The sequence below is a fragment of the Callorhinus ursinus genome, unplaced genomic scaffold, assembly GCF_003265705.2.
Source record: "Callorhinus ursinus isolate GAN/ISIS: 27379988/994484 unplaced genomic scaffold, GSC_fseal_2.0 scaffold8, whole genome shotgun sequence".
NCBI classification, from domain to species: Eukaryota; Metazoa; Chordata; class Mammalia; order Carnivora; family Otariidae; genus Callorhinus; species Callorhinus ursinus.
Window position 1 is genome coordinate 47,635,228 of NW_027397070.1, and position 25,306 is coordinate 47,660,533.

Consider the following 25,306-nt stretch of genomic DNA (forward strand, 5'->3'; position numbering starts at 1 on the left):
TGTAATCCTCGCATCACTGCTGAGGTGTGTTCTCAAGGGGCATGTCTCTGTTGGGGGTGTAAGGACCACCTGAGCACCTAAGCATCTGCCAGGGTCTCTAAGTGCTCCTCCACCTTTCCCTTACCCACGAGTCACTTTTTCCTCACTTCTCTGGTGATAGAGATCACTTAGACAGCCGGGGAGCTATAAAAAGCCTCAGTTCTCAGGCTTTATCCCAGACCCACTTAGTCAGAATCTCCAAGGGAAGGGCCTGGAAAGCTGTATGATTAATAAGTGATCCCAGGTGGTTCCTGTCAAGGATGTTTGGCAGACACTGCTTGCGTACCCCTCTACCTTGCTGGTCTTTAAAGGCTCCTAGGACATTCTAAACCCCTTTCTGTGTCAGATTCATTATATGTATATGCTGTTTCTTCTCCATGGAAAGCTCTTACCTGTTCCCTACTCTTGGCCAATCCCTACTTCTCATAACTTCGTGACTCAGGCTGAAATACAATTTTTTTTGGAAAGACCATCCTTGACCCCTCTCATCACCATCTCAGTCAGGTTCCCTTCTGTCACCTTGTGCTTTTTCTCCTGAGCGTTTATCACATAGTTTGTACCTCATGTATTTGCCTAGTCTCTACCTCCTCACTAGTACCAAGCACAGGTAGTACTTAAGAAGTATTTTTTGTGTGGATGAATAAATGGAAAAAATAGTGCTAGGAGAAGGGTTTCACAGGTTGGATTGGATGCTGCTCAACAAATAAAGAATTGAGCATATGAAAATTTTAATCTTCCAAGGTAAAATTTTCACACATCAACTAAAGTCAGGGTAGATGGGTCCACAAGTGATTTGTATTTATGGGACAATGGATCAGATTATTTTTAAAATAATAAATGCCTAATGTGCGTAAAATGTGATATTAGGAGCTATGGATACAACAGTGAATAAGGCTGATACAGTCTCTGTCTTTATGGAGCTTTTTAGCAAGGATAACATATTAAGCAACCAGTTGCACGGTCTCATAATTATAATTTTGGTAAATGCAATGAAAGAGTTACAAATCTGTAAGAGCCTGTCATAGGGAGACCCGGCATGGTCTGTAAGCTAATCATAGAATTTCTAAGACATGTGGCTGGGGAATCTGGGCCCAAAGCATACAGTATACTCTGTCCTGTCTCTTGTCCGAGTTGGCATGAGGGGAGGTGCCTCTCTATAATGGTTTCTCAACCTTAGCACTGTTGATGTCTTGGGCTAGAAAATTGTTTGGGGGAAACTTCCAGGGTACCATAGGAGATATTTAGCACCATTCCTGACTCATCCCACCAGATGCCAGTAGACCCCACAGTTGTGACTACCACAAATGTGTCAGTGTTGCCAAATGTCCCTTGTGGAAGGGTCGGGGCAAAATCTGTCCGTCCTTTGTACCTCAGTTGAGAATCACTGGTCCACATGAAACTTGGTTTTTTAAAAATGCCTTTACTCCTGATTTATCCAAGTCAATACTGGGAACATCATTTATTCATTTGATAAACAAATGTTTGTTGAGTGCTTTTGAGGTGCCAGGCACTGTTCTAGGCACTGGAGACAAAGCAGGGGTCACAGCCTGTGCTTGCTTTCTTTCTTTTTTTAAGATTTTATTTATTTGAGAGAGAGTGTGAGCGAGAGAGAGCACGAGAAGGGGGAGGGTCAGAGGGAGAAGCAGACTCCCTGCTGAGCAGGGAGCCTGATGCGGGACTCGATCCCCGGACTCCAGGATCATGACCTGAGCCAAAGGCAGTCGCTTAACCAACTGAGCCACCCAGGCGCCCCAAACACAGCGTGTGCTTTTTTGAAACTACATTCCAGTGTAGAGAGATAGGCAAGATATTTTCATATTTCAGAAGAAGGGATAGGTTGGTCATAGCAGTCCTTTCTGATAAGATGACATTTGCACCAAGAGCAAGAGGCAGAGCCGTTGGAGGCCATGTGTTTGATCTCAGCCTTCCGCCTGCTGATCTAACCAAGCTGCTTGTGTTTCAGAGGCTCCTCCACAGAAGGGCAGCTGAACGGACCCCAGAGCAGCTTTAACGCTGCAGCCTTTGCGCCCATCACCAGCTCCGCAGGTTAGTGGGCACACCAGCTCCTTCCACGGCCGGGATGACAGGGTGGGGTGCTGCGCTGGGCATATTCTCACTTCTGCCTCTGGAGAAACATGCAGTTCAAAGAACGAAGAAGCGTCTGGGCTTTTGAAGCATTGGCAGATGGGCACTTGAGGATGGAATGGTTTTCCAGAACTAGTTCAGGGTAGATGACGTTTCTCGGTCTGGGAGAGTGTAATCAGATTTGCAGCATTTAGTAAAAAGGCCCGTATCTGACTGGTGTTCCACTGTTGATATAGGATCCCCACATGTAGTACCTCCCACATGCTCCTCAGCATGATGGAGCTCTGGTCTTTGATCGGGGTCCTGTCATGCTAATGTAATGGCCTGTCGGTCTGTTGCCAGGTGCTTACTGAGGTCTTAAAGCCTCTTAGTGTAGGTACCCACGTATAAGTCAGACAGCATTGGTCCAGGGGCAGTTTTCTGTGAGGACCAATTCGTAAAAACATTCTAATAAGTAATCAGAAAATTAAAATCACGTGGATTCCATTCAACAGATATTTCTTATTGAGCATCTCCCATGGAGAAAGTGAGATGCTGGGCACCAAGGGGCATCGAGGGTGCACCAGGCAGACCCTGCGGTCAGGGAGCTCACAGCCTCAGGAAGAGAAGAGAGTCAGCAGGCAGTGGCTCCAGGCTGGGTAAATCTCAGGTACTGGGGATGCATAGAATAACCGTAGACAGCACTGGCTGAACATCTGGTGTGTCCAGCACAGTTTTTAATGCTTTACATGTGATAACTCATTTGTTCACGAAACAGGCATAGAACAGGAACTGTGTTCCCCATTTCACAGCTGAAGAAATAAAGGCATAGATTATGAAACATAACCAAAATCTCATAGCTAGTAAATGGCGGGGCCGTACTGGAAACCCAGCGACTTGGCCTGGGCTCTTTAGGGATTAGAGAGGGCTTCCTAGGGGAAGAAACATCTAAGCGGAGGGTTGCACGTTGACAGGTCCCTGAGGAGAGGGGAGGCATGGAGCCGAAGGAGCTCCGGGAAGAGGGAACAAGGTCCGCACAAACGGGGGCGGGCGGTAGTGGGGTGCAGATGTGCTGTGTTCTGGGAGCCCTCCTGTGTCGCCGTGGCTGGGGACTAGAGCGTGGACAGGGAGCAGCAGCAGAAGAGGTCATGGAGGTAACAGGGCCGGTTCGTGAGCCATGGAGGAACTTAGTCCTGAGTGCAAGATGCAGCCATCGAGGAGTCGAGGGCCAGGGTGTGGAGGGTGTGTGTGTGTGTGACACAATAGACCTTCAAATGATTATAAGACCACTGCGAAGGCTGGTTAGACTGTATCATGGGGGTAATTACATATATCGCATAGGCTTACTATGGAACTAAAGGATACAATATACAGAGAAAGGCTTTATAACGACACCCAGGGCAGGTAATGATATAAGAGTATAAAGATTTTACTTTCCGCTTAAGATCTTAGAACCTGAATTCAAGAAATATTTGATGGGTATCTACTTGCCCCTCCCCTCCCCCCCAAAAGAATTACTAGAATATGGTCGTGATTTTTAAGGAAGTAAAACTTCCCACTGGAACTGTTATGGCCTGGGAAATGGGTGGTTGGGAGAATTTTGCACTATAGACAGCTGAGTGTCTCTATCCAGCAAATTGCTGCAGCCAGAGAGGGTTGCAAAGCAAAGGAGATGCAGGAAACCTGCCTACTGCATTTGCATGTCTGACTGATGTGTTAAGTACAGAATTGAACTCTCTGCATGCACTCTGGCTGGGGAAGTTGGAAATTTGAGGGGCCAGGTGGCTCATACTCTCAGCATCTCGATCATGAATTAATATTTATTGACTGAAGTTATCTGTTAAGAGATTTTGTAACAGTTGTAATGCATTCAGTAGCAGCACAAAGCCACAAAGAGAAGTTGTGTAGCTCCCTGGATTCTAATATCTACCTTTTCCCTGCTTCTGCCTTAAGACAAGTGTGTTCTTCTCACCTTGTTTAGGCCGCCTGCTGCTTACTGCTTTTGTCTCCAGTGACTCTGGGCCTCTGATGTGCCTTGAGTTTGTTTCTATTCTGTGCCTTTCCTGGTGTTCCTGATCCTCAGTTAAAGAAACACTGATGAACATGGTATAGTGAGTCTCAGGCATTTTCCATACTTCCCAATAAACATTTTGCCTTAGCAGTACAATGCTAACTAACCCCATTAGAGTTATTTACACAGCTAGTAAGTAGGTACCTGGCACTGCAGTGTTTCAACTACAAAGCGTGTGTTTTTCTATATGACACGCAGATTTAAAGGTGTTATTCTAGGGGTTCAGAAGGGTATCCTACAAAAAGGAGGGTTAGGTTGCTATTAGAAACATTTTTCTTTAAACCCGCAAGAAGGGAGAACAACCCCCATAATAAGTCAAAGTTTACATGTCTCTCAGAGATGGGACGTTTGTACCTCAACAGGAATCGCTACACTGACTTTGAAAGGTATTTAGCCCCTGTCTGGTCCAGTTAACTCAGTTGGTTAAACATGGTATTATTGAGTAGCATGAATATAGCAAAAGTCTGTTTCCTGGCCCCTTGACCCTCTACAAGTCTAGCCAACCAGGCCTTGAAGCTGTGTCACTTTGTTCGTCGGGCGCCTGAATGAAATACTCGTTTATCCCAGCACACTGTTGAAAAACAACTCCGAATCCTTTCCCACTGATGGTGACCTAGCGACATTGTTCTTCTAATTATGAACATTAAATGAGGTAGTGAATGTGAAAGCTGCTAGCAGAAGGCCTGGAATGCCCCACAAATGTTACTTTTTCCTTGACTTCCCCACTAAACATTCTGACTTTGCTATGGAAGGGAAGGTGTAGAGTCAGCAAATTGGGAAACTTGAGAAGGAAGCTAGAGTGAGGGCCTTTGGCTCAAAGCCAAAGCCATTGGCCTTCGTTCTTTATAACCATGGCGTTCTTGAGTTCTGAAGTGGCGATGGTGAACTAAAATAGCAGAGAGCCACAGATTAGATAACTGGCATTTCTCTCATGCTGACTTGATAGTGTAAACCACCATTCTTATAGGGTCTGAGGCCATACCAGCTGCCTTCATCCCTGGCCTTAGCTTCTGCCTACGCCTTTTCTGTCCTGGAGCCCAACCTCTGCCTGCCCCCACCCCCGTTTGTTGTTGTTGTTGTTGTTGTTGTTGTTGTTGTTCAAAGCTCTTACGGTCTGTAGTTGGTGGAAGGATTCTTACTGCCTTTTGAACACCAGTGCTGGATTTCATTTACAAGAAGTGAGAAACAATGTCCTTGTTAAGTATTGGTTATTTTGGGCCTTGGTGCATTTTAGCATTTTAGCTTTATCCTCTTTCTTTGCATGGGGCGGGGGCAACAGCACATCAGTGTGACTCTGACTGCCCACTTCACTGTCTCTCTGTGTGACAAGAGAAGGGAACTTGTTTTAGTACAGAGTAAACCCAGTGGAGCGTAAACTCTAAGGATCTAGAAATCACTTTAACTTTCAAGCAAAATTATTTGCCTGGCAGTTCTCAGCAGAATGACCTATTTTTATTAGTAGATTCTTACTCCTTTCACCAAGCGTTATATAGTTGTCATGGATCCTGGATGGATCTGGAGTATAATAGATTAATAATGAAAATAACTAAAGCTCTTGAGATGCTTGCCCTAATGGATTAGATCCTTTATTGCTCCCAAAATATTCTTCTCTCCCCAGAGCCAGAGGGGTAAGAATTTGGGTTGATTACCCACTCTTACAATGTTAGAAAGCAAAGGGCACAGATTTGGTGTTTGGCAGGAAACTTGGTGTCAGCACGTGGGCAAACGATGATCCCCTAAAACCTAGGTTTGGGGTTTTTGGTTTTTTTTTTTTTGGTTTTTGGTTTTATTTTCTTGCAATACACATAGCTGTTTATTTTCTCCTTTCTTTATGTTCTATGTATTTCTCAACCTTCTCTTTCCTTCTTTGGTCCTTCTGTCGCCCGCCACCTAATGCTATATTCTGGGCAGTTTTCCAGGCCTGGTGTCCCTTGCTATTCTTCTCTCTGGTTGTTGTCCTATCCTAAGACCTACTTTTAGATTTGACCTCTTGTCCTTTCACCAATATCAAATAAAGGGTTAAGTAGGGATTTTTTTTTACATTTTTCAGGATCTTTGGAAGCTCCCCAAGTTATTTTCGCCAGATCCAAACCCTTGCCCACACAATCTGGAGCCCTTGCTACAGTTATAGGACAGAGAAAATCAAAGTCGGTGAAGTCAGGGCCAATTTAAGGTAACAGTAAGAATGAGAGCATATTTTTTAATGATAACTTGCTGACTTTATATCACAGCAAGAGGCTTAATAGCCATCAAGAGAAGTGATAGTTTCTCAGAATGACAAAGAATTTGGCATTTTATAAAACCAGAGCTCAGAAGGACTCCAAAGTGTGGGTCAAAGTTAAGCTACCGCTAGCTTGCTTCTGTACTGGCACCTACCAGTAGGTGGCGCTGTGGCAGTAAGAAATTTCCTTACTATCATGGAGGCTTTTGTTTAAAAATATGGGGACATTGAAGCCAATCAAAGAAAGAAACTAAAGCCATAATTGAGTTATCACAGGTAAAGAGTAACAGAATACATTGGAGAACATTATATTTGAAGGTCAAATTGCAATAGCCTCTAAAGAGAATGAATATTGTTAAAGATACTCATTATTAAAGAAGGCTTTTAGATTAGAGTTGTGTAGTTTGTGAACTGGACTTCCAAATAATGGGAGGCAGGAAGGAACAAAATTTTTTAAAAAAGGTCTTTTTTGGTGAGGTCGATTAATTAATTATGCTTTCTTCTGAGTTAAGATAAGCATATGCTGTAATTGGCAGCAAAACAAACTGTAAACCCCAATCTACCACCCACCCGTAAAAATCTCCAACATTGAAGGGTTGGCCTGACTTGATCTCGTGAGGCTGTACCCACACCACCAGCACTGCCCCACAGTGTTTTGTTCCCAGCCATGGCCTTCAAAACTTTCCAGAAAATTCTATGAAACCACAAGGTTTTGATGATTCCTTTCCTCTTTGCTCTACCATACACACTAAAGCATTAAAGGCACACCTGCTATGAGCTTAATACCCTCCTTACCTCTAGGGGAATACTTACAAACTTATTTGAGAAGCATTATTCATCAAAATACCCCAGGAGAGCAAAGGAGGGAGGAAAATTATTTACCCACCACAGGATTCATTTACATTGGATCAGAAAGCTTCAAATATCTTTCCCCAGCCCATCTAAACTCTTTCCAAAAAGGAATGAGAAGAGAGAAAGGAACACCAAATCCATGGCTTGGTCATCTACCAAAATGTACCAGAGAAACTGAAAACAACCAGGCTTCTATTGGTAATACTTCACCAATGGTCCTTTAATTCTGATACGAAGCAGCCTATCCAGTGATGAACAACTAATAAAATATAGAAAACTAAAGTGAGAAGGTCCATATTTCCTTGAGGAGACTGGCAGCCAGAAGAATGAATGTGACACCAAGCTCCAAACTAAACCAGTGGCCTGCCAAGAAGTACTAGTATCCATCAGTTTCCAGGACTGTGAGACTTGGACCTGCCACAGTTATAATATCACTTTCCTTGAACCTATTTCACTAGTATCCCTTACAGTCCACCCAGAACATTACATGGCAAAAGATGATCATCAGCATAGAAGCCTTGGGAAAGAGCCCATCTCTCAACACTTAAATCTGTGGCAAACACAGCCCTGCGGAGCCTGAGCTGCGCATAAGGTAAGGATAGGTGATGCTGTAATTTGTAATTAGCTGAGGTGGTGAGACCTCATGTCAAGTGTGTATGGACTCAGAAAACAGAGTGGGTCAGAGGGCCTCTGAAGGACCAGCCTCCCATGGTGCAGCCTAACTGCTGGAAGGCTCCAGAGGTAGCCCATGGCCATCTGCCACCTGCCACCTGCCAGGCTGAATAGGAGAAATAGGTAGTGTACGAAGTGAAGGGAGAGAACCCCAGAGTCCATAGCCCATCACCTGGATGCTTGCTTTCTCCTTGTTGCAAATGGGGTGTAGGCAGAATCACTGCTTGGGCAGAGGTCCCTTCAGCCGCAGTCAAAAGTGAATGTTATCACCAGCTGTAACAGTCCTAGAACCCCTTCATATATGGGTTTAGGGAGGCAGACAGGAGATGAGGAGATTGAAGTGTGTTTGTCCTCTCGTGCTCTCTCTCTGATTCTCTCTCTCTCAAATAAATAAATAAAAAAAAAGTGTGTTTGCATAGCATGTTATCTAAGACTGAGAAAACATCAGTTGTCCTTATCAAAGAACGAGGGAGCCGCACCAGAGGACACTGGAGACTAAGACTCTTGCCGCAGGCAAGGGTCATATTTAAATATATGCACGATTTTGTGTCTTCTTCGATTCTGTATCGTCTGTTCGGCATCTCTTCATCACAGAGCCAGTTAACTATGTTTTCTGTATTCTTGATGCTTTCCCATTTGGGGCCTTACGGAGCCAGGGAGAGACTGTAGCCCAGAGCCCACCAGAATTATTAAAACTAGCCAGTCTTAAGCTGTTTACTCTGCCCTGCCTTGCCTTTTCCAGGGAAATCCCAAATACGGCTCTGGCCTAAACTTTCTCCTCGCTCCTGTCTTCCGTCCCTTGACCACCCTGGTGTTTTCCCCTATGAGGCCTGTAGTGACCCTCTCTCTGGGACCCTGAGTATAATCAGCTTCTTTCTGCCAAGCCTTGTTCTCATCTCCTCCGTAGCCACACTGACTTGACCATACCATACCCAACACGTACGTTCTTAGAACACATGGCAATAGAGAGAGTATCTTTAATGTGCCTTGCAAGGAACCAGGAAAAAATCTGAATCAAATTAGGTTTATATCACCAAGTTCTAAGCAACTGGTCACAGCACTCACTTCATGATAGGCTGTATTCTACAAGTGCTGTTTTAACAGTATAACAGTATGTGTGGTGCTAGCCTCAGTCTGCCTGCAGCCGCACAAGAAGGATGTGGATCCCTCTCCATGGCCAAATCGCCTGGCTGTCAGCCATTGAAATTTCATGCTTTCCTGTCCTGAGGCCTCTTTTCAGTTAGTAACTTTCTACATTCAGAAACAAAACTCAAGCATAGCAGAACAACCTGGTTAGAAGTGGGGGAGGAAACAACCTGGCTTTCAGTTTGGAGGAAGTAGGGGGATACTTCTAAGATCCCACCCAAAGGGGGTTCGTTTGCCTTAAAGAAAACCAGGGAACTCTATTTCTGAAATGGATTAAGAAGTGGACCACTGAGATAACATCAGAAAATTGATATTGTCTCTTGCTGAGCTGGCAAACTCCCAGGAGAGGAGTGATGATTCTTCAATTGTTAACAATTACTACTTTGTTATGAAGAGCCATGGAAAGTGCAGTGGCCCCTTTCTCAAATTACATTTATGTTACAGAAGCACACACACCCACTGGAAAAAATGCTTGGCACCCTGGGTGGTTAGACTTGTGCCTACCACCCCAGCTTGAAGCAGATTCATATTGTCCTGTGTAATATCCATTCACTTTGGGTGGAAAAGGATCCTGTTTATTCTTGTATTCCTGAACTGGGCAGGTAACCAGCATAACATTGCCTTACTTTGTGAATTTTTATACTTATCATTACAAGTTATCAGTCTATACTCTGTGGATGTGTGGAATCCACACATCTTGCTGCTGGTTTCAAAGAAATGCTTGTTATAGGCACATACCTTTGCCTTACCATCCTTATATCCTCAGGTCATAATTGCTCCTAGAAGTTCTAAAGAAAGAAAATGGCATGCTAAGCCATGCCTGTCTTTGGAAAAAGCAAGCTTTGTACATGGAAATATTTACAAGTCTGCTTGCCTGATCTGTAGAATTTACTGGGCCCCAAAGTGTGTGGGTGGGTAACTGTAGGGCTTGGAGAACGGTGGCTCGAAGTGTATTGCTCCGTTGGCATATGGGCATTGACATTTAGTCCTTTAAATTATAATTATAAAGGAAAAGACTCTGCTTCTCTTGTCCTCTGAACGAAGAGCCCCACCAGTAAACGTAAAACAGTAGTCTCTTACACCTTCTTTGTGTTCTCCTCTTTCGAACACGCCGGCGTTTCCATTCGGGACTCCCGTACGTATCAGGAGCTCTCTTCTCTTGAAACCTAAAGCCAAGTTAAGTAGTTGTCTGCTTCCAGAGAGGAACCGCTTGAATGTGGGGCATATCACCTTAGCTGTATGGGCAAAACATAGCATGTATCCCCGGGACAGAAGGAGGACGTAACTCGGAAAACCAACCTGGTTGTGAGATGATGAGGTGAATCGAAAGGTCAGCTGGTTAGGAGTTGCTATTTTAGTGTTATTTATTTGTTTATGGTTATCAGGTAAAAAAAAAAAAATCACTCCTTTTTACATTCAGTTGGACTGAAAAGTGACTTTGAGGTGTCTTTCCCCCCTTTTATTCACTTCTCATCTGCTTCCCAGGGAAATTAAGACACGTTTTTCATGGGACAAACCCAAATGAAGATGTTTTAGAATTTGACAAGTGTTTTGTTTTTTGGTTTTTTGTTTTTGTTTTTGTTTTTTTTGATTTCTTATGGCTGAGCTCAAATGTATCAGGTAATGAATGGCTTGTAGTTAATCGGGTATCGGAACATGGCATCTTGAAAACCACAGCTCTTTTGTAGAAATACGGCCCCTTGCTGGCCTTCTGTCTTTAGCCATCCTTGCTGCTATTCTCCAAGATAAATAGCCGTTGTGTGTGCATACATGTTCTTACCCTCCTCTTTTACGCAGAGAAGTCAAGTTGTCTCAATAGCCTGTTGATTAATAGAAGAGAGACAGCCTCAGTTCACCTCTGTTAAGGACAGTTAGTGTACACAGCATAGGGAACAGTCTCGGGGGGCCAGACCTCATAAAAACCTACAACCTTATTTGGGACAATTAGCAGTGGCTAATCAGTGGCTCAGCAGTGCATCTCTTAGTCCATCCCTGTGCCCAGGTCAGCGGCTGGCTCCCACCATTCTCCCAGGTGGCAAGTCCACCTTCCTCAGGACCCCACCTCTCTCGGTGGGGTTGTTTCTGTCTCTGTTTGCAGCTTTCAAAGGACAGAATTCGAATCCTTGGCATTCATTCATCCAACAAAGTGCCGCTGGTGTAGAGACCTAAAGGCGGCAGGTGCTACCTGCAGACCAGTCCCAGCCTGCTACCAGGACAGCATGATGATGGGACCCAAAGCTGCCAGCTTAGGCGTTTCCGGCAGTTTGCTTTGGGTGGCAGGGACAACATACTTTCCATCACTAGCATAGAGTCTTATAAAACCACATACAGTAAAATAACAAAATATAAAGGCAAAATCAAGGCCAAAAGTCAAGACGTTTCACATTTTTCAAATATAAGACCAAAGAAAATTATGATAATCAAGGTTAGATTTGGTTCTGAGTCTTCTCTAAGTCAAGACAAAAAAGGAAACATGATACATCAGGGTATATAGTTCTCATTTTCAAAAAGGAAGCCATACTCCGGAGGAAAATTAAGCTTTTTCCTAGCTTCTTTTTTTAAAAATTTTATTTATTTGAGAGAGAGAGAATAAGCGAGGGGGTGGGGCAGAGAGGGAGAGAGAGAGAGAGAAACAGACTCCCCACTGAGCGGGAAACCAGATGTGGGGCTCCATCTCAGGACCCGGAGATCATGACCTGAGCCAAAGGCAGATGCTTAACCGACTGAGCCACCCAGGCACCCCTTCCTACCTCTTATTCTTTTTTTTTTTTAATTAACATATAATGTATTATTTGTTTCAGGGGTACAGGTCTGTGATTCATCAGTCTTACACAATTCACAGTGCTCACCAGAGCACATACCATCCCCAATGTCCATCACCCAGCCCCCCCATCCCTCCCACCCCCCTCTCCCCTCCATCAACCCTCAGTTTGTTTCCTGAGATTAAGAGTCTCTTATGGTTTGTCTCCCTCTTTGGTTTCATCTTGTTTCATTTTTCCTTCCCTTCCCCTATGATCTTCTATCTTATTTCTCAAATTCCTCATATCAGTGAGATCATATGGTAATTTTCTTTCTCTGATTGACTTATTTCGCTTAGCCTAAAACCCTCTAGTTCCATCCACGTCATTGCAAATGGCAAGATTTCAATTTTTTGATGGCTGCATAATATTCCATTGTGTGTGTGTGTGTGTGTGTGTGTGTGTGTGTGTGTGTGTCTGTGTGTCTGTGTGTATACACATCTTCTTTATCCATTCATCTATTGATGGACATCTGGGCTCTTTCCATAGTTTGGCCATTGTGGACATTGCTGCCTAGCTCTTATTCTAAAAGAAGTATTTCACATGCTTTAGAGAGAGGACATTGAACAAAGTAACGGTGCCCTCACAATACAGCGGTGTGTTTCATGGGGCTACTTCTCGTTGTGAGCTATAATAAGGCAAAACATGTCAGTTCAAGTCAGTGAAGACAGTTTTCTGAGGGACAAAACCATTATAGTCCAGGTCCCTTTGTGGTCCAATATAATCCAAGGGTAAGATAGTGAATATGTAGAGACTTGGATGGATTGCATGTGTCTTAAGACAAGGCTGCATATAACTTCTCTCGGGTGATTGCTCGGTGAGAGCTAGTTGTGCTCTCAGGCAAGGATGCAGAGGCCTAGTCTTCTACGTGGCTTGTTGAAGATGCATGAATGTGCTCTGGAAAGCAGGTGGCAGAGGAAACATCTTGTGAAAACTGCGGAGCTAAGCCCTGTTCTCACCCATCATGCGGCTGCTCGTTCTCTGTTCCTTTATTCATATTTAGGCCCCTCTGCCTAGGCATCTCATGCCTGCTTCCCCCCAATAGGGCTAATTCCTATTTGTCTTTCCTCCTTTCGAACCCTAGCCCATTCCCACCCCCAGTATGATTTAGATGCTTTTTGACTGTGTTTACTCCTATCTGCTCTGGCATTGACGACACTCTGGTATCTTTCTGTATTACTTGACCATTCCCAGGCTGTAATTCCCTGGAAGGCAAAGAGGAGATCTCACTTGATTCTGAAACCCTGGGGCCTAGCACAGTGCCCAGGCCATAGTAGGGACTTAAAAAACTGATTGAATGGATGAATGAGCGAATTTTCATATTCTCCCAACACCTGGAATCCCTGTCCACATAGACAAATCCTTCTTATCCTCTAAAGGTCCAGTTAGGTTTTGTCTTGTCTAATAATCTATATTCATATAATTAGATTTTATCTTGCCATTTTTTAAATCCCTAGAGCCCTTAAAATTTATGTCACGAAGTTTGGCACCTCATTGTATTTTTGTCATCTTTTATCCTACTTACTCCTTGTGTAAATTGTCTCCAATAAGACCGTAAATTCTGTGACGGCAGGATTACGTTACATTTGGGGAATCCATAACAACACCCAAAATGCTTCATTAGCTTGTAATATCAGCCCTAAAGAAAAGAATACATAAAACACATAAAATTTTTCTGAAAAATAATCTATTCACGCTGTCTTCCTGGCTTTTGCTTAATCTCAAGTTAAAATGCTTTAACCTTAACGATTTCATAAATAACGCATTTTATTATTAAACAATCATAAAACTCAGAATAACCTTCCTTATAAATTACCTAGTACAGTATTTCTAGCCTATCAACGTTATAAAACTACTTCCTTGAAAACAGAAATCTATCCTTCAGATTACAACTTCTTATGCATATTCGGAACCTTACTATAAACTTATTTGTTAAAAGCAGAATTCAGTATAAAGATGTTCTACTTTAGACAACATCCAAGGATCTGACTTTAAGGGAACAAAGTCAAAATGAGATTTAGTTTATTTGAAAAACATCCTCCTTCAGCTTTTGTCCCTCTATACCAACTGATCGGAGCTCTTTGACCTTATAACACAGATCAGGTTTTGTTTTTAAACTTTTTTTATTCTTTTTTGATTTCTTTGTGAATTTTTTAGACTTCTCCTAAATTATCTACTACCTGAAACTGGACACCATACTCCAGTCGTAGAGATCCACCTAGTATTATGTGTAGTGTAAGATGTATCCTCATGCTTCTGGAGTTGTATGTTATACTTCATTTATAGTATACTTTGCTCTCAAAAACAAAAGTTCTCTCAACCCCGACCTCCTACCTTCCCTACTTATTCTTGCTTCAAGTTTGGTGCCATAGTATGACGTTTTCTAACTTTAAAAATAGAATTACCGTACAATTACGTATAACCAAAAAGAACTGAAAGCAGGGTCTTGAGTAGATGTTTGTACACTCATGTCCATAACAGCTTTATTCATAGTAGCCTAAAGATGGAAGCAACCCACGTGTCCGTTAGTGGACGAATGGATAAACAAGATGTGGTATGTACATACAATGGAATAGTATTCAGCCTTTAAAAAGAAAGGAAATTCTTTTTTTTTCTTTTAAGATTTTATTTATTTATTTGAGAGAGAGAGAGAGAGAGAATGAGAGATAGCATGAGAGGGAAGAGGGTCAGAGGGAGAAGCAGACTCCCTGTTGAGCAGGGAGCCCGATGCGGGACTCGATCCCGGGATTCCAGGATCATGACCTGAGCCGAAGGCAGTCGTTTAACCAACTGAGCCACCCAGGCGCCCAAGAAAGGAAATTCTGACACGCATTACATCGTGGACGAGCCAGAGGATTTATGCTAACTGAAATGAGCCAATCACGGGAAGACAAATGGTGTATAATTCTACTTATTTGAGGTAGTTAGAGCAGTCAAATTCAGAGACAGAAAGCAGAATGGTTGTTACCAGGAGCTGGCCAGAGGGATAATGAGGGGTTATTTTTCAGTGGGTATAGAGTTTCAGTTTTGTTATTTTGTCTTTCAGTAGGCTCCTTGTGGGGCTTGAATTCATGACCCTGAGATCAAGACCTGAGCTGAGATCAAGAGTCAGATGCTTAACCAACTGAGCCACCCTGGTGCCCCCAGAGTTTCAGTTTTTTAAGATGAAAAAAGGTCTGCAGATAGATGGTGCTGATAATTGCACAGTGTGAATGTACTTAATGATCTGAACTGTCCCCTTAAAAGTGGTTAAGCTGGTAATTTTTCCCTTGCCCCCCAACTCTGGCAACTTCGAACCTGTTCTTTATATCTCTGAGCTTGTTTGGGGGGGTTTTTTTAGATTTCACATGTAAGTGCGATCATATGGTATATATCTTTTTCTGTCTGACTTATTTTACTTTAGTAAAATGCCCTCAAGGTCCATCCATATTGACACAAATGACAAGATTTCATTCTTTTTTATGGCTGAATAATACTCTATTATGTATATATACCACATTTTCTTTATTCATTCATCCATTAACGGACACTTAGATTGTTTATACATTTTGGCTGTTGTAAATAATGCAACGAACAGAGGGTGAACATGCAGTGAATTAGTGGTTTTGTTTTCTTTGGGTAAATACACAGAAGTGGAATTGCTGGATCAAATGAAAGTTATATTTTTAATATTTTGAGGAACCTCTGTAAGGTTTTACGTAGTGGCTATACCAGTTTACATCTCCGCCAGCAGTGCAACGCTTGTTATTTCTTGTCTTTTTGATACTAGCCATTCTGACAGGTGTGAGGTGATATCTCATTGTGGTGTTGATTTGCATTTCCCTGGTCATTAGGAATGTTGAGCACCTTTGCCTCTACCTGTTGGCCATTTGTAGGTCTTCTTTGGAGAAATGTCTGTTGGGTTCTTCTGCCATTTTTATTTTAAGTAGGCTCCATGTCCAGCATGGAGCCCAGTGCAGGGCTTGAACTCACGACCCTGAGATCAAGAACTGAGCTGAGATCAAGAGTCAGATGCTTGACTGAGCCACCAAGGTGCCCCTCTTCTGCCATTTTTAATTGGATTGTTTGTTTTTACTACTGAGTTATATGAGTTCTTTATATATTTTGGATATTAACCCTATATCAGATATATGATTTGCAAATATTTTCTCCCATTTGGCAGGTTGCCTTTTCGTTTTGTTATTTCCTCTACTGTACAGAAGCTTTTTGGTTTGATGTAGTCCCACTTGTTTATTGCCTTTCCTTTGATGTCAAATCCAAAAAATCGTCACCAAGACCCACGTTAAGGAGCTTACCACCTATGTTTTCTTCTAGGAGTTTTGTGGTTTTAGTCTTAATTTCAAGTCTTTAATCCATTTTTTGAGTTAATTTTTGTGTCTGGTTGAGATAGGGGGGTCCAATTTCGTTCTTTTATATGTGGCTGTCCAGTTTTTCCAACACCATTGATTGGAGACTGTGCTTTCCCCATTGTATATTCTTGGCTCCTTTGTCCTATATTACTTGACCATATATGCATGGGTTTATTTCTGAGTTCTCCCTTCTGTTCTGTTGATCAGTGTGTCTGTTTTTATGCCAATACCATATGTCATCCTGTTTTGATTGCTATAGCTTTATAACATAGTTTGATATCAGGAAGCATAATGCCTCCATCTCTGTTCTTCTTTGTCAAGATAGCTTTGGCTCTTTGGGGTCTTTTGTGGTTCCATACAAATTTTAGGATTGTTTTATTTCTGTGAAAAATGCCATTGGAATTTTGATACGGATTATACTAAATCTGTTGATTGCTTTGTATAGTATTGACATCTTAACAATATTAATTCTTCTGATCCATGAGCATGAAATATTTTTCATTTGTTTATGTCTTCTTCAATTTCTTTCATCAATGTCTTATAGTGTTCAGTGTATAACTCTTTCACCTTCTCAAATTTATTCCTAAATATTTTATTCTCTTTGATATAATTGTAAATGCAATTATTTTCTTAATTTCTCTTTCTGATAGTTTATTGTTACTGTATAGAAATGCAACAGATTTTTGGGTATTGATTTTGTATCCTGAAACTTTACTGAATTCGTTTATTAGTTTTAATAGTTTTCTGGTGGAGTCCTTGAGGTTCTCTGTATAGTATCATGTTATCTACTAATAGAGACAGTTTTACTTCTTCTCTGATTTGGATACCTTTTATTTCTTGTGTATGGGTCTCGCTAGGACTTCTGATACCTTGTTGAATAAAAGTGGGGAGGGTGGGCATCCTTGTCTTTTTCTTCATCTTAGAGGACAAGCAGTCCCCTCTTTACTATTGAGTATGATCTCAGCTATAGGCTTGTCGTATATGGCCTTTATTGTGTTAAGGTATGTTCCCTCTCTACCCACTTTGTTGAGAGTTTTTATCATAAATGTATGCTGAATTTTGTCAAATGCTTTCTATGCATCAATTGAGATGATCATATAATTTTTATCCTTCATTTTGTTAATATGGTGTGTCACATTGATCTGCAGATGTTGCTCTATTATTGCATGTGTGGAATAAATCCCACCTGATCATGGTATATGATCTTTCTATTGCATTGCTGAATTGAGTTTGCTGTTATTTTGTTGAGGATTTTTGCATCTACATTCATCAGAGATATTGGCCTGAAATTTTCTTGTGGTAGCCTTGTCTGGTTTTGGTATCAGGGTAATGTTGGCCTCGTAAAATGACTTTGAAAGTGTGTAGAAGAGGAGGGAACTCTTCTAGAACATTTTGGAAGAGTTTGGGAAAGATTGGTATTAATTCTTTAAATGTTTGGTGGACTTCACCAGTGAAGCCGCCTGGTCCTGGACTTCTGTATGTTGGAAGATTTTTGATCATCTCATTTATGTTACGTGTATTTTACCACACTTTAAAAAAGACTATAGATTATGTATGTAATACACCTAGTACAGTGTTTGGCACATGATAGGTACTCAGTAAATGGTAGTTCTTACTATTTGTCACAATTCAAAGCACATGGTATCATTAGTTCCCATTATGATCTTTGAGGTCATATTGTTGTTAAACAATGTCAGAAGTTAGGTCCCTTAGAAAGTAAACTCTAAGATGGAGATTGGTGTGCAAGAGGTTTATTAAGGGGTGCTCCTGGATCAATTCCTATAGAAGGGAAGGGAATGGAAGGAAATGGATTGGACAACGGGAGCAGTTGGGCTGTGGCACAGTGACAAAGAAGGTCTCAGTTGGTGCCACAGGGAGTATAAAGCCAGCCCGTCGGAGCTGTGAGTTGTGGTGAGGTAGCTGGGATACCGCTTTTGTACGTACTTTATGTTGACCCATCATTAGATATGCACTGCCTGCGAAGAGGACGTGCCCTTGAGAACTAAAACTCATGTTTCCGTGGCTCCTCGTCCGTTCAGACTTATCTCCAGTCCTCTGTACTGAATAAAATTTCCATGCTGTCAGTCATCTTGGTGAGGAAAGAATCAGGGAATTTTCGGCTGTGGCTACAGTAGTGCTTTTCAAACTGTCCATATTGGAGTGCTAGTTATTTTCCTTTCCAGGCCTACGTGGACTGGTACTTTTGTAAAATACACTAAAAATAAATGACTAAAGAAACTAAATAAGAAGAGAATACATATAACACACAAGCTCAAGTTCATTATTATTAGATTCACTAGGCATAAAACTGCTGGCCATTTTCTTTTTTTTTTTTTAAGATTTTATTTATTTATTTATTTATTTGAGAGAGCGAGAATGAGAGACAGAGAGAGAGCACATGAGAGGGGGGATGGTCAGAGGGAGAAGCAGACTCCCCACCGAGCAGGGAGCCCGATGCGGGACTCGATCCCGGGACTCCAGGACCATGACCTGAGCCAAAGGCAGTTGCCTAACCACCTGAGCCACCCAGGCGCCCTGCTGGCCATTTTCAATAACAGGCTGTAACTGCCTACCTTCAAATTCTAAATTTATCTCATTGTAGACTACTAACCAAGAGTTCTCAGGCTGGTACCAATCCGGGACTCCACTGTAAATAGTCCTGGGTTATAGGACTTTTGCAAAACATTGTTGGTGTCCTTCCTAGCTGACATTGGCCATATATACATTGGGTTAAGTGAATGTTGTGCTTCAACCTCGAGACCTGATCTTTGCTGTTATGGGGGCATCTGTGGTTCTCTTCAAGTCTGGCCTGAATCCAGAAATACCATGAACACCACAGGTTCCAGGTATAAATAGTTCTGAGGCCATTCCTTACTCATGTTTTCATCTGCTTCCTCCTAGAATCAATTACATAAATGAGGAAAAAGATGGAGTTTATAAGGATCTAATGGATGAGAGGGACAAAGACCGTTTTCTTGTTTTGTTGACCATTAGGCTGCTCCTGTTTCTGACAGTGGGCTAACTGACTCATCTCTCAGCATCATCCTCTCAGGATATTTGGTGTCGGGATAGGGAGATAAGAGAACAGGGAAAGGAGGTCTGCAAAGTAGAGTATAACCTTCAGGAAAGCGGTACTAGTAAAAACAAAGGGGTCTTGATATAGTCAAAGAGTTTATCAAGCTTTATCATCTAATTCAGGGAGTTCGACCTAAGCCCGTGGTTGTAGCTTTGGTTGATCTATGAATCCCCTGCATTTGTGCCTTTATTCAAGAGGATGCTCAGAGTGACCCCGAAACTAATAGTGACTTAACTCTCTAGTTTGAAACAGAGATTGGGTTTCCCTACTTGCAAGGAGTCAAGCTCGAGTCACCAAACATTCTCATTTGGACCCTACTGTACTAGCTTCTCGCCGCATCAACCCTCACCATCCCTGCTCTTTCTTTCCATTCTCCACATCACTGTGTACTGAGCTTTTCAAAATGCAAACTGTTTCTGACACACACACCACTTAAAGCCCTTCAGAAAAGCTGACCATTACTCTTAAGATAAAGATAAAACTAGGTAAGAGGTCTCACATGGCTTGCCTACCTTTCATCTTGACGTCACACCACCTTCCCTCCATGCTTTCTCCACACTAGCCATCCTGGCCATCTCTGAGCTCCACCCCCCACCATCCCTGGGTCCACAGAGCTTCTGCAGACGCTGTTTCACCCCTCAGGCTCTTCTCCCACCCTTGGGTGCATTTGCTTTCTCTGGCCTCTCTGCCAGGACATGTCCCCATTACAGAGACCTGTGTAGCTCTCTGATGTAGCATTTGTTACAGTTCCTTGCGATTTTCCATTAGTGTCTGTCTTCCTCACTAGACTGTGTCAGTGTTACTCACCTTCGTACGCCCCGGGTGGAGCAGAAAACCAGGTGTAGAGCAGGCCTGCCGTAGGTATTTATGGTTGAGTGAGTTAGGAGTTCTCTTCCTCACTTAGAGAAAATGAAGGTGCAGAGACTAGGAAACAGCTTCAGTCCACATAATTGACGGGTGGAGAAGCTGGGTTTGAACCCAGTGTGAATTCAAAGCCCTTGCTCTTCACTAGTATAATAACAGCAACAATGGTCCTCATTTTAGCAAGCACTTGTTATATGCCAGGGGCTGTGCTAAGCATTGTGGCTCTGTCACATTTCATCTTCTCAACCCTACAAAAGAAGGTGGCTTTGTTGTCTAGTTTGCATATGAGCAAACTAAAACTGAGAGAAGTGAAGTACCTGGTCCAAGCCACACGGTCAATGGTGGAGCTGAAATCCAAAGCCAGACAGCTTTATTTCCAGAACTTGCTGAGCTGCCTTGTCATATCAAAATGCTAGGCCCCTCAAGATGATTTCATGTTTCCGGCTTCTTTTCCGAACGGAGCTAGGTGGCTAGTAGCCCAACCCTCCAGCCTGAATCTCTCTGAAGTGTCTGGTGGTTACCTCCAATCATTCAGTTAGGGGGATTCCTGGTAGGTAGTGTGGAGGCATATATGGGCGAGGTGGGCTTGCCTTTCCTCCAACCATTTCACATTCCTTCTTTGGATGGAGCCAGACCTAGGAAGGGGGAGGATAAGGATCAAGGTGGGCTTTTGCCTCCACTCCCACTGATAGGAGGGCTGGGGAAGGTGATAAGCTTTCCCACACCTCCTGCAAAATCTTTGAAGGGGCAGCAGTTCTGACTGGCAGAGGGAACTTAGATGGGAATGGAGCAACGAACCTGTGCAGCAGGAGGGGAGTGAAGGTGGGAGGTGGGAGGGTTGGGGGTGAAGAGAGAGGACAGAAGAGCTTTCCCTTCAGGTAATAGAAACTCAAAACATCAGTGCCTTAAATAAGTGAAGGATTTATTTTTTTTACATGTCAAGAAGTTCAGAGACAGCTAGCGCAATTCTTCAGAGACCTAATGGAGGAGCCGGGCTTCTCTCTTCTGCTCAGCCAACCCTAAAGCATTGGTGTTGTTTTTGTTTTTGTTTTTCTTTTGGTCACAGGGTGGTTCCTTTTGCTACTGGCACTGCGTCCATGTTCCAGGAGAGAAGGGGGGTTGGGAGGAAGGGCAAAAAACAGGTGCCAGCTAAATCTGCCCACTTTAAAAAAAGCTTCCTTGGAAGCCCAGCAGTTCCAACTAATACATCATTGGCCAGCCCTGGACCCCAGGCCCACTTCTCCTAGCAACAAACGAGTCTGGAGAGGTAGTCTTTTTGGCTGGGCACACTGCCTTCCCAAGCAAACTGAGCTTCTCTTATTGAGGGATAAAGGGAGAATGGGTGTTGAGAAACATTCATCGGTTTCTGTCACAACACGTTTTCTTTCCATAGTCTCCTCCCCTGCTGGATGGAATCCATCACCTTTCTCCAGCCCTTCTCCACCAGCTTCTTGACTCCGCTGAGAGGAACACCATTCCTTAACCCTCGTTTGCCCTAGAGCTTGCTCTTAGTATGTGGGGGCTGGGGGTACCGGATACCTGGAGGTTTCAGGAACACAAGAGAGTCCCTATCTTCCTGGAAGAAAGGTCATTAAAGAGAGGATGATGGAAAAAAAATGAGCCATAGAGGAAAAAAAAACAACAACCCTATAAATGTGTTTCTTAATTAAAATGATAAATTTGCTCTAAGCATAGTATAAATTTACAGTATAGCACATTCATTTGTATGAACTATTTACTATTTGCTCTTGATTATTCTGTAGCAGAATGATTATGTATACTCAAATTATGCAGGTTAACCTTGTTGTAAGTTTAACTTTATTACAATACTAAATTCTTTTCATGTGTGTTGTCTTCCTAAGGTTTTGCTCACAGTACAGCTGCTTCAGAAACTGAGAGAGGTTATTAATGACCCCTGTTTCATTTAAAGAAAAGCTTCCTTGTGCTTCAGGTCTTTGCTGAGATTCTCCAAAAAGAATACAGCTGGAGCCTTGTAGTAATGAGTCAGAGAATTTTAAACAGGATGTAAAACTAACAATAAATACAAAGCTATAAATACAAATAGTCAAGACAGTGTGGCATAGGACAGATCAATGGACTGGAATTGAGTGTCCAAAAATAAATGCACACGTGCATGGCCAGTTGCTTTTCCACAAAGGTGCCAAGAAGAGAGAATGGTCTTTTCAACTTATGGTTGAAGAGACTGGTGGTACTGGAACAATTGGTTATCCATATGCAAAAGAATGAAGTGGGATTCCTTCCTCATACCATATACAAAATGAACTCAAAATTGATAAAAGATCTTAATGTAAGGGCTAAAACTATAAAATTCCTAGAAGAAACATAGGACTAATTCTTCAAGTCCTTGGATTAGGCAACAATTTCTTAGATACATCAAAAAGCACAAGCAACAAAAATTAAATGGGTGTCAGACTTCATCAAAATTCAAAAATCATGTGCTTCAAAAGGTGCCACCAAGCCATCACAATTCCGGACTTTATATCACAAAGTCATCATACAGTATGGTAGTGGCACAAAATCAGACACATAGATCAATGGAACAGAATAGAGAGCCCAGAAATGGACCCTCAACTCTATGGTCAACTAATCTTCGACAAAGCAGGGAAGAATATCCAATGGAAAGAAGACAGTCTCTTCAACAAATGGTGTTGGGAAAATTGGACAAACACATGCACAAGAATGAAACCGGACCATTTTCTTATACCACACACAAAAATAAACTCAAAATGGATGAAAGATCTAAATGTGAAACAGGAATCCATCAGAATCCTAGAGGAGAATACAGGTAGCAACCTCTTTGACCTTGGCTGCAGCAATTTCTTGCTAGACATGTCTCCAAAGAGAAGGCAAACAAAGGTAAAAATGAACTATCGGGACTTCCTCAAGTTGAAAAGCTTTCGCACAGCAAAGGAAACAGTCTACAAAACCAAAAGACAACCGACAGAATGGGAGAAGATATTTGCAAATGACATATCAGATAAAGGGCTAGTATCCAAAATCTATAAAGAACTTATCAAACTCAACACCCAAAGAACAAATAATCCAGTCAAGAAATGGTCAGAAGACATGAACAGATATTTCTCCAAAGAAGACATACGAATGGCCAACAGATACATGAAAAAATGCTCAACATCACTCGGCATCAGGGAAATCCAAATCAAAACCACAATGAGATACCACCTCACACCAGTCAGAATGGCTAAAATTAACAAGTCAGGAAACAACAAATGTTGGCGAGGACGTGGAGAAAGGGGAACCCTCTTACACTGCTGGTGGGAATGCAAACTGGTACAGCCACTCTGGAAAACAGTATGGAGGTTCCTCAAAAAGTTAAAAATAGAGCTACCCTATGACCCAGCAATTACACTGCTAGGGATTTACCCCAAAGATACAAATGTAGTGATCTGAAGGGGCACCTGCACCCCAATGTTTATAGCAGCAATGTCCACAATAGCCAAACTATGGAAAGAGCCCAGATGTCCATCGACAGATGAATGGATAAAGAAGATCTGGTGTGTGTGTGGGTGTGTGTGTGTGTGTGTATATATATACACACACACACACACACCCACACACAATGGAATACTACTCAACCATCAAAAAAAAGAAATCTTGCCATTTGCAATGACATGGATGGGGGGTATTATGCTAAGTGAAATAAGTCAGTCAGAGAAAGACAATTATCATTTGATTTCAGTCATATGTGGAATTTAAGAAACAAAACAAGAGCATAGGGGAAGGGAGGGAAAAATAAAACAAGATGAAATCAGAGAGGGAGAGAAACCATAAGAGACTCTTAATAATAGGAAACCAACTGAGGGTTGCTGGAGGGGAGGGGGGTGGGGGGATGGGGTAACTGGGTGATGGGCATTAATGAGGGCACTTGATGTAATGAGCAGTGGGTATTACATGAGACTGATAAATCACTGAACTCTACCTCTGAAACTAATAATACACTATATGTTAATTAATTGAATTTAAATAAAATTTTAAAAAACTTTCAAGAAAGTGAAAAGACAGCCTATCAAATAAATTATTTGCAAATTATATATCTGGCAAGGGACTTAACTCCAGAATATGTACATATCTCATACAGCTCAACATAAAAAGACAGATAACCCTGTTTTAAAAATGAGCAAAGCATTTGGACATTCCTCCAAAGAAGATACACAAATGGACAATAACACCTGAAAAGCTGCATCATTAGGCATTAGGGAAACTCAAATAAGAACCCCAGCGAGGGGCGCCTGGGTGGCTCAGTTGGTTAAACCGCTGCCTTCAGCTCAGGCCATGATCCCAGGGTCCTGGGATCGAGCCCCACATCGGGCTCCGTGCTCATGCGGGAAGCCTGCTTCTCCCTCTGCCTGCCACTCCCCCTGCTCCTGCTCTCTCCCTCTCTCTCTCTCTCTCTCTCGCTCTCGCTCTCGCTCTCGCTCTCTCTGTGTGTCAAATAAATAAATAAAATCTTTAAAAAAAAAAAAAAGAACCCCAGCGAAATGCCACTTCATACCCACTAACTGGTTGTAATCAAGACAGATAACCGGTAAGTGTCGTTGAGGATATGGAGACCGGAACTCTCATGCTTTGCTGGTGGGAACATAAGATGGCACAACAGCTTTGGAAAAAGAGACTGGCAGTGTCTCAAACGGTTAAACATAGAGTTACCAGCCCAGCAGTTTGACTCCTAAATGTATATCTAGGAGAAATGAAAACACTGTCTACATGAAAACTGTACATGGGGTGCCTGGCTAGCTCAATCAGTAGAACATGTGACTCTTGATCTCGGGGTTGTGAGTTGAAGCCCCACATTGGGTGTGGAGCCTACTTAAAAAAAAAAACAAAGTTCTCCCTCTCCCTGCCCCCGCCCCCCGCTCGTGCTTCCTGCTTGTGCTCTCTCTTGCTCTCCCTCTCAAATAAATAAATAAAATCTTAAAAACTGTACATGAGTATTCCTAGCAGCATTCCTCAACAGCCAAAATGTGGAAACAACCTAAATGTCTATCAGATAATGAATGGATAAACTGTGGTATATCCATACAACAAATACTATTCAGCCATCAAAAAGAAGGAAGTACTCATACAGGCTACAACATGGGTGGACCTTGGAAATGTAAAGCCATCACATATTGAATG

At 42.4% G+C, this 25,306-nt stretch overlaps 1 protein-coding gene across 26 annotated transcripts in view; it reads left to right on the plus strand.

Moving 5' to 3' along the window:
• TTLL5 (tubulin tyrosine ligase like 5) overlaps nucleotides 1-25,306 on the plus strand; it is a 276,644-nt gene that overhangs the window by 222,732 nt on the left and 28,606 nt on the right. For 7 of the 26 annotated variants that reach the window (XM_073895591.1, XM_073895594.1, XM_073895600.1 and 4 more), the window contains one exon: nucleotides 2,003-2,085. The exons of 2 other annotated variants lie outside the window; for them this stretch is intronic. In XM_073895591.1, the coding sequence (XP_073751692.1) occupies nucleotides 2,003-2,085 (83 nt within the window). Of the gene's footprint in view, nucleotides 1-2,002; nucleotides 2,086-2,618; nucleotides 2,774-21,545; nucleotides 21,798-22,014; nucleotides 23,996-25,306 lie in introns of those variants that run through there. 17 more of the 26 variants (XM_073895590.1, XM_073895598.1, XM_073895606.1 and 14 more) reach the window with 8 other exon arrangements.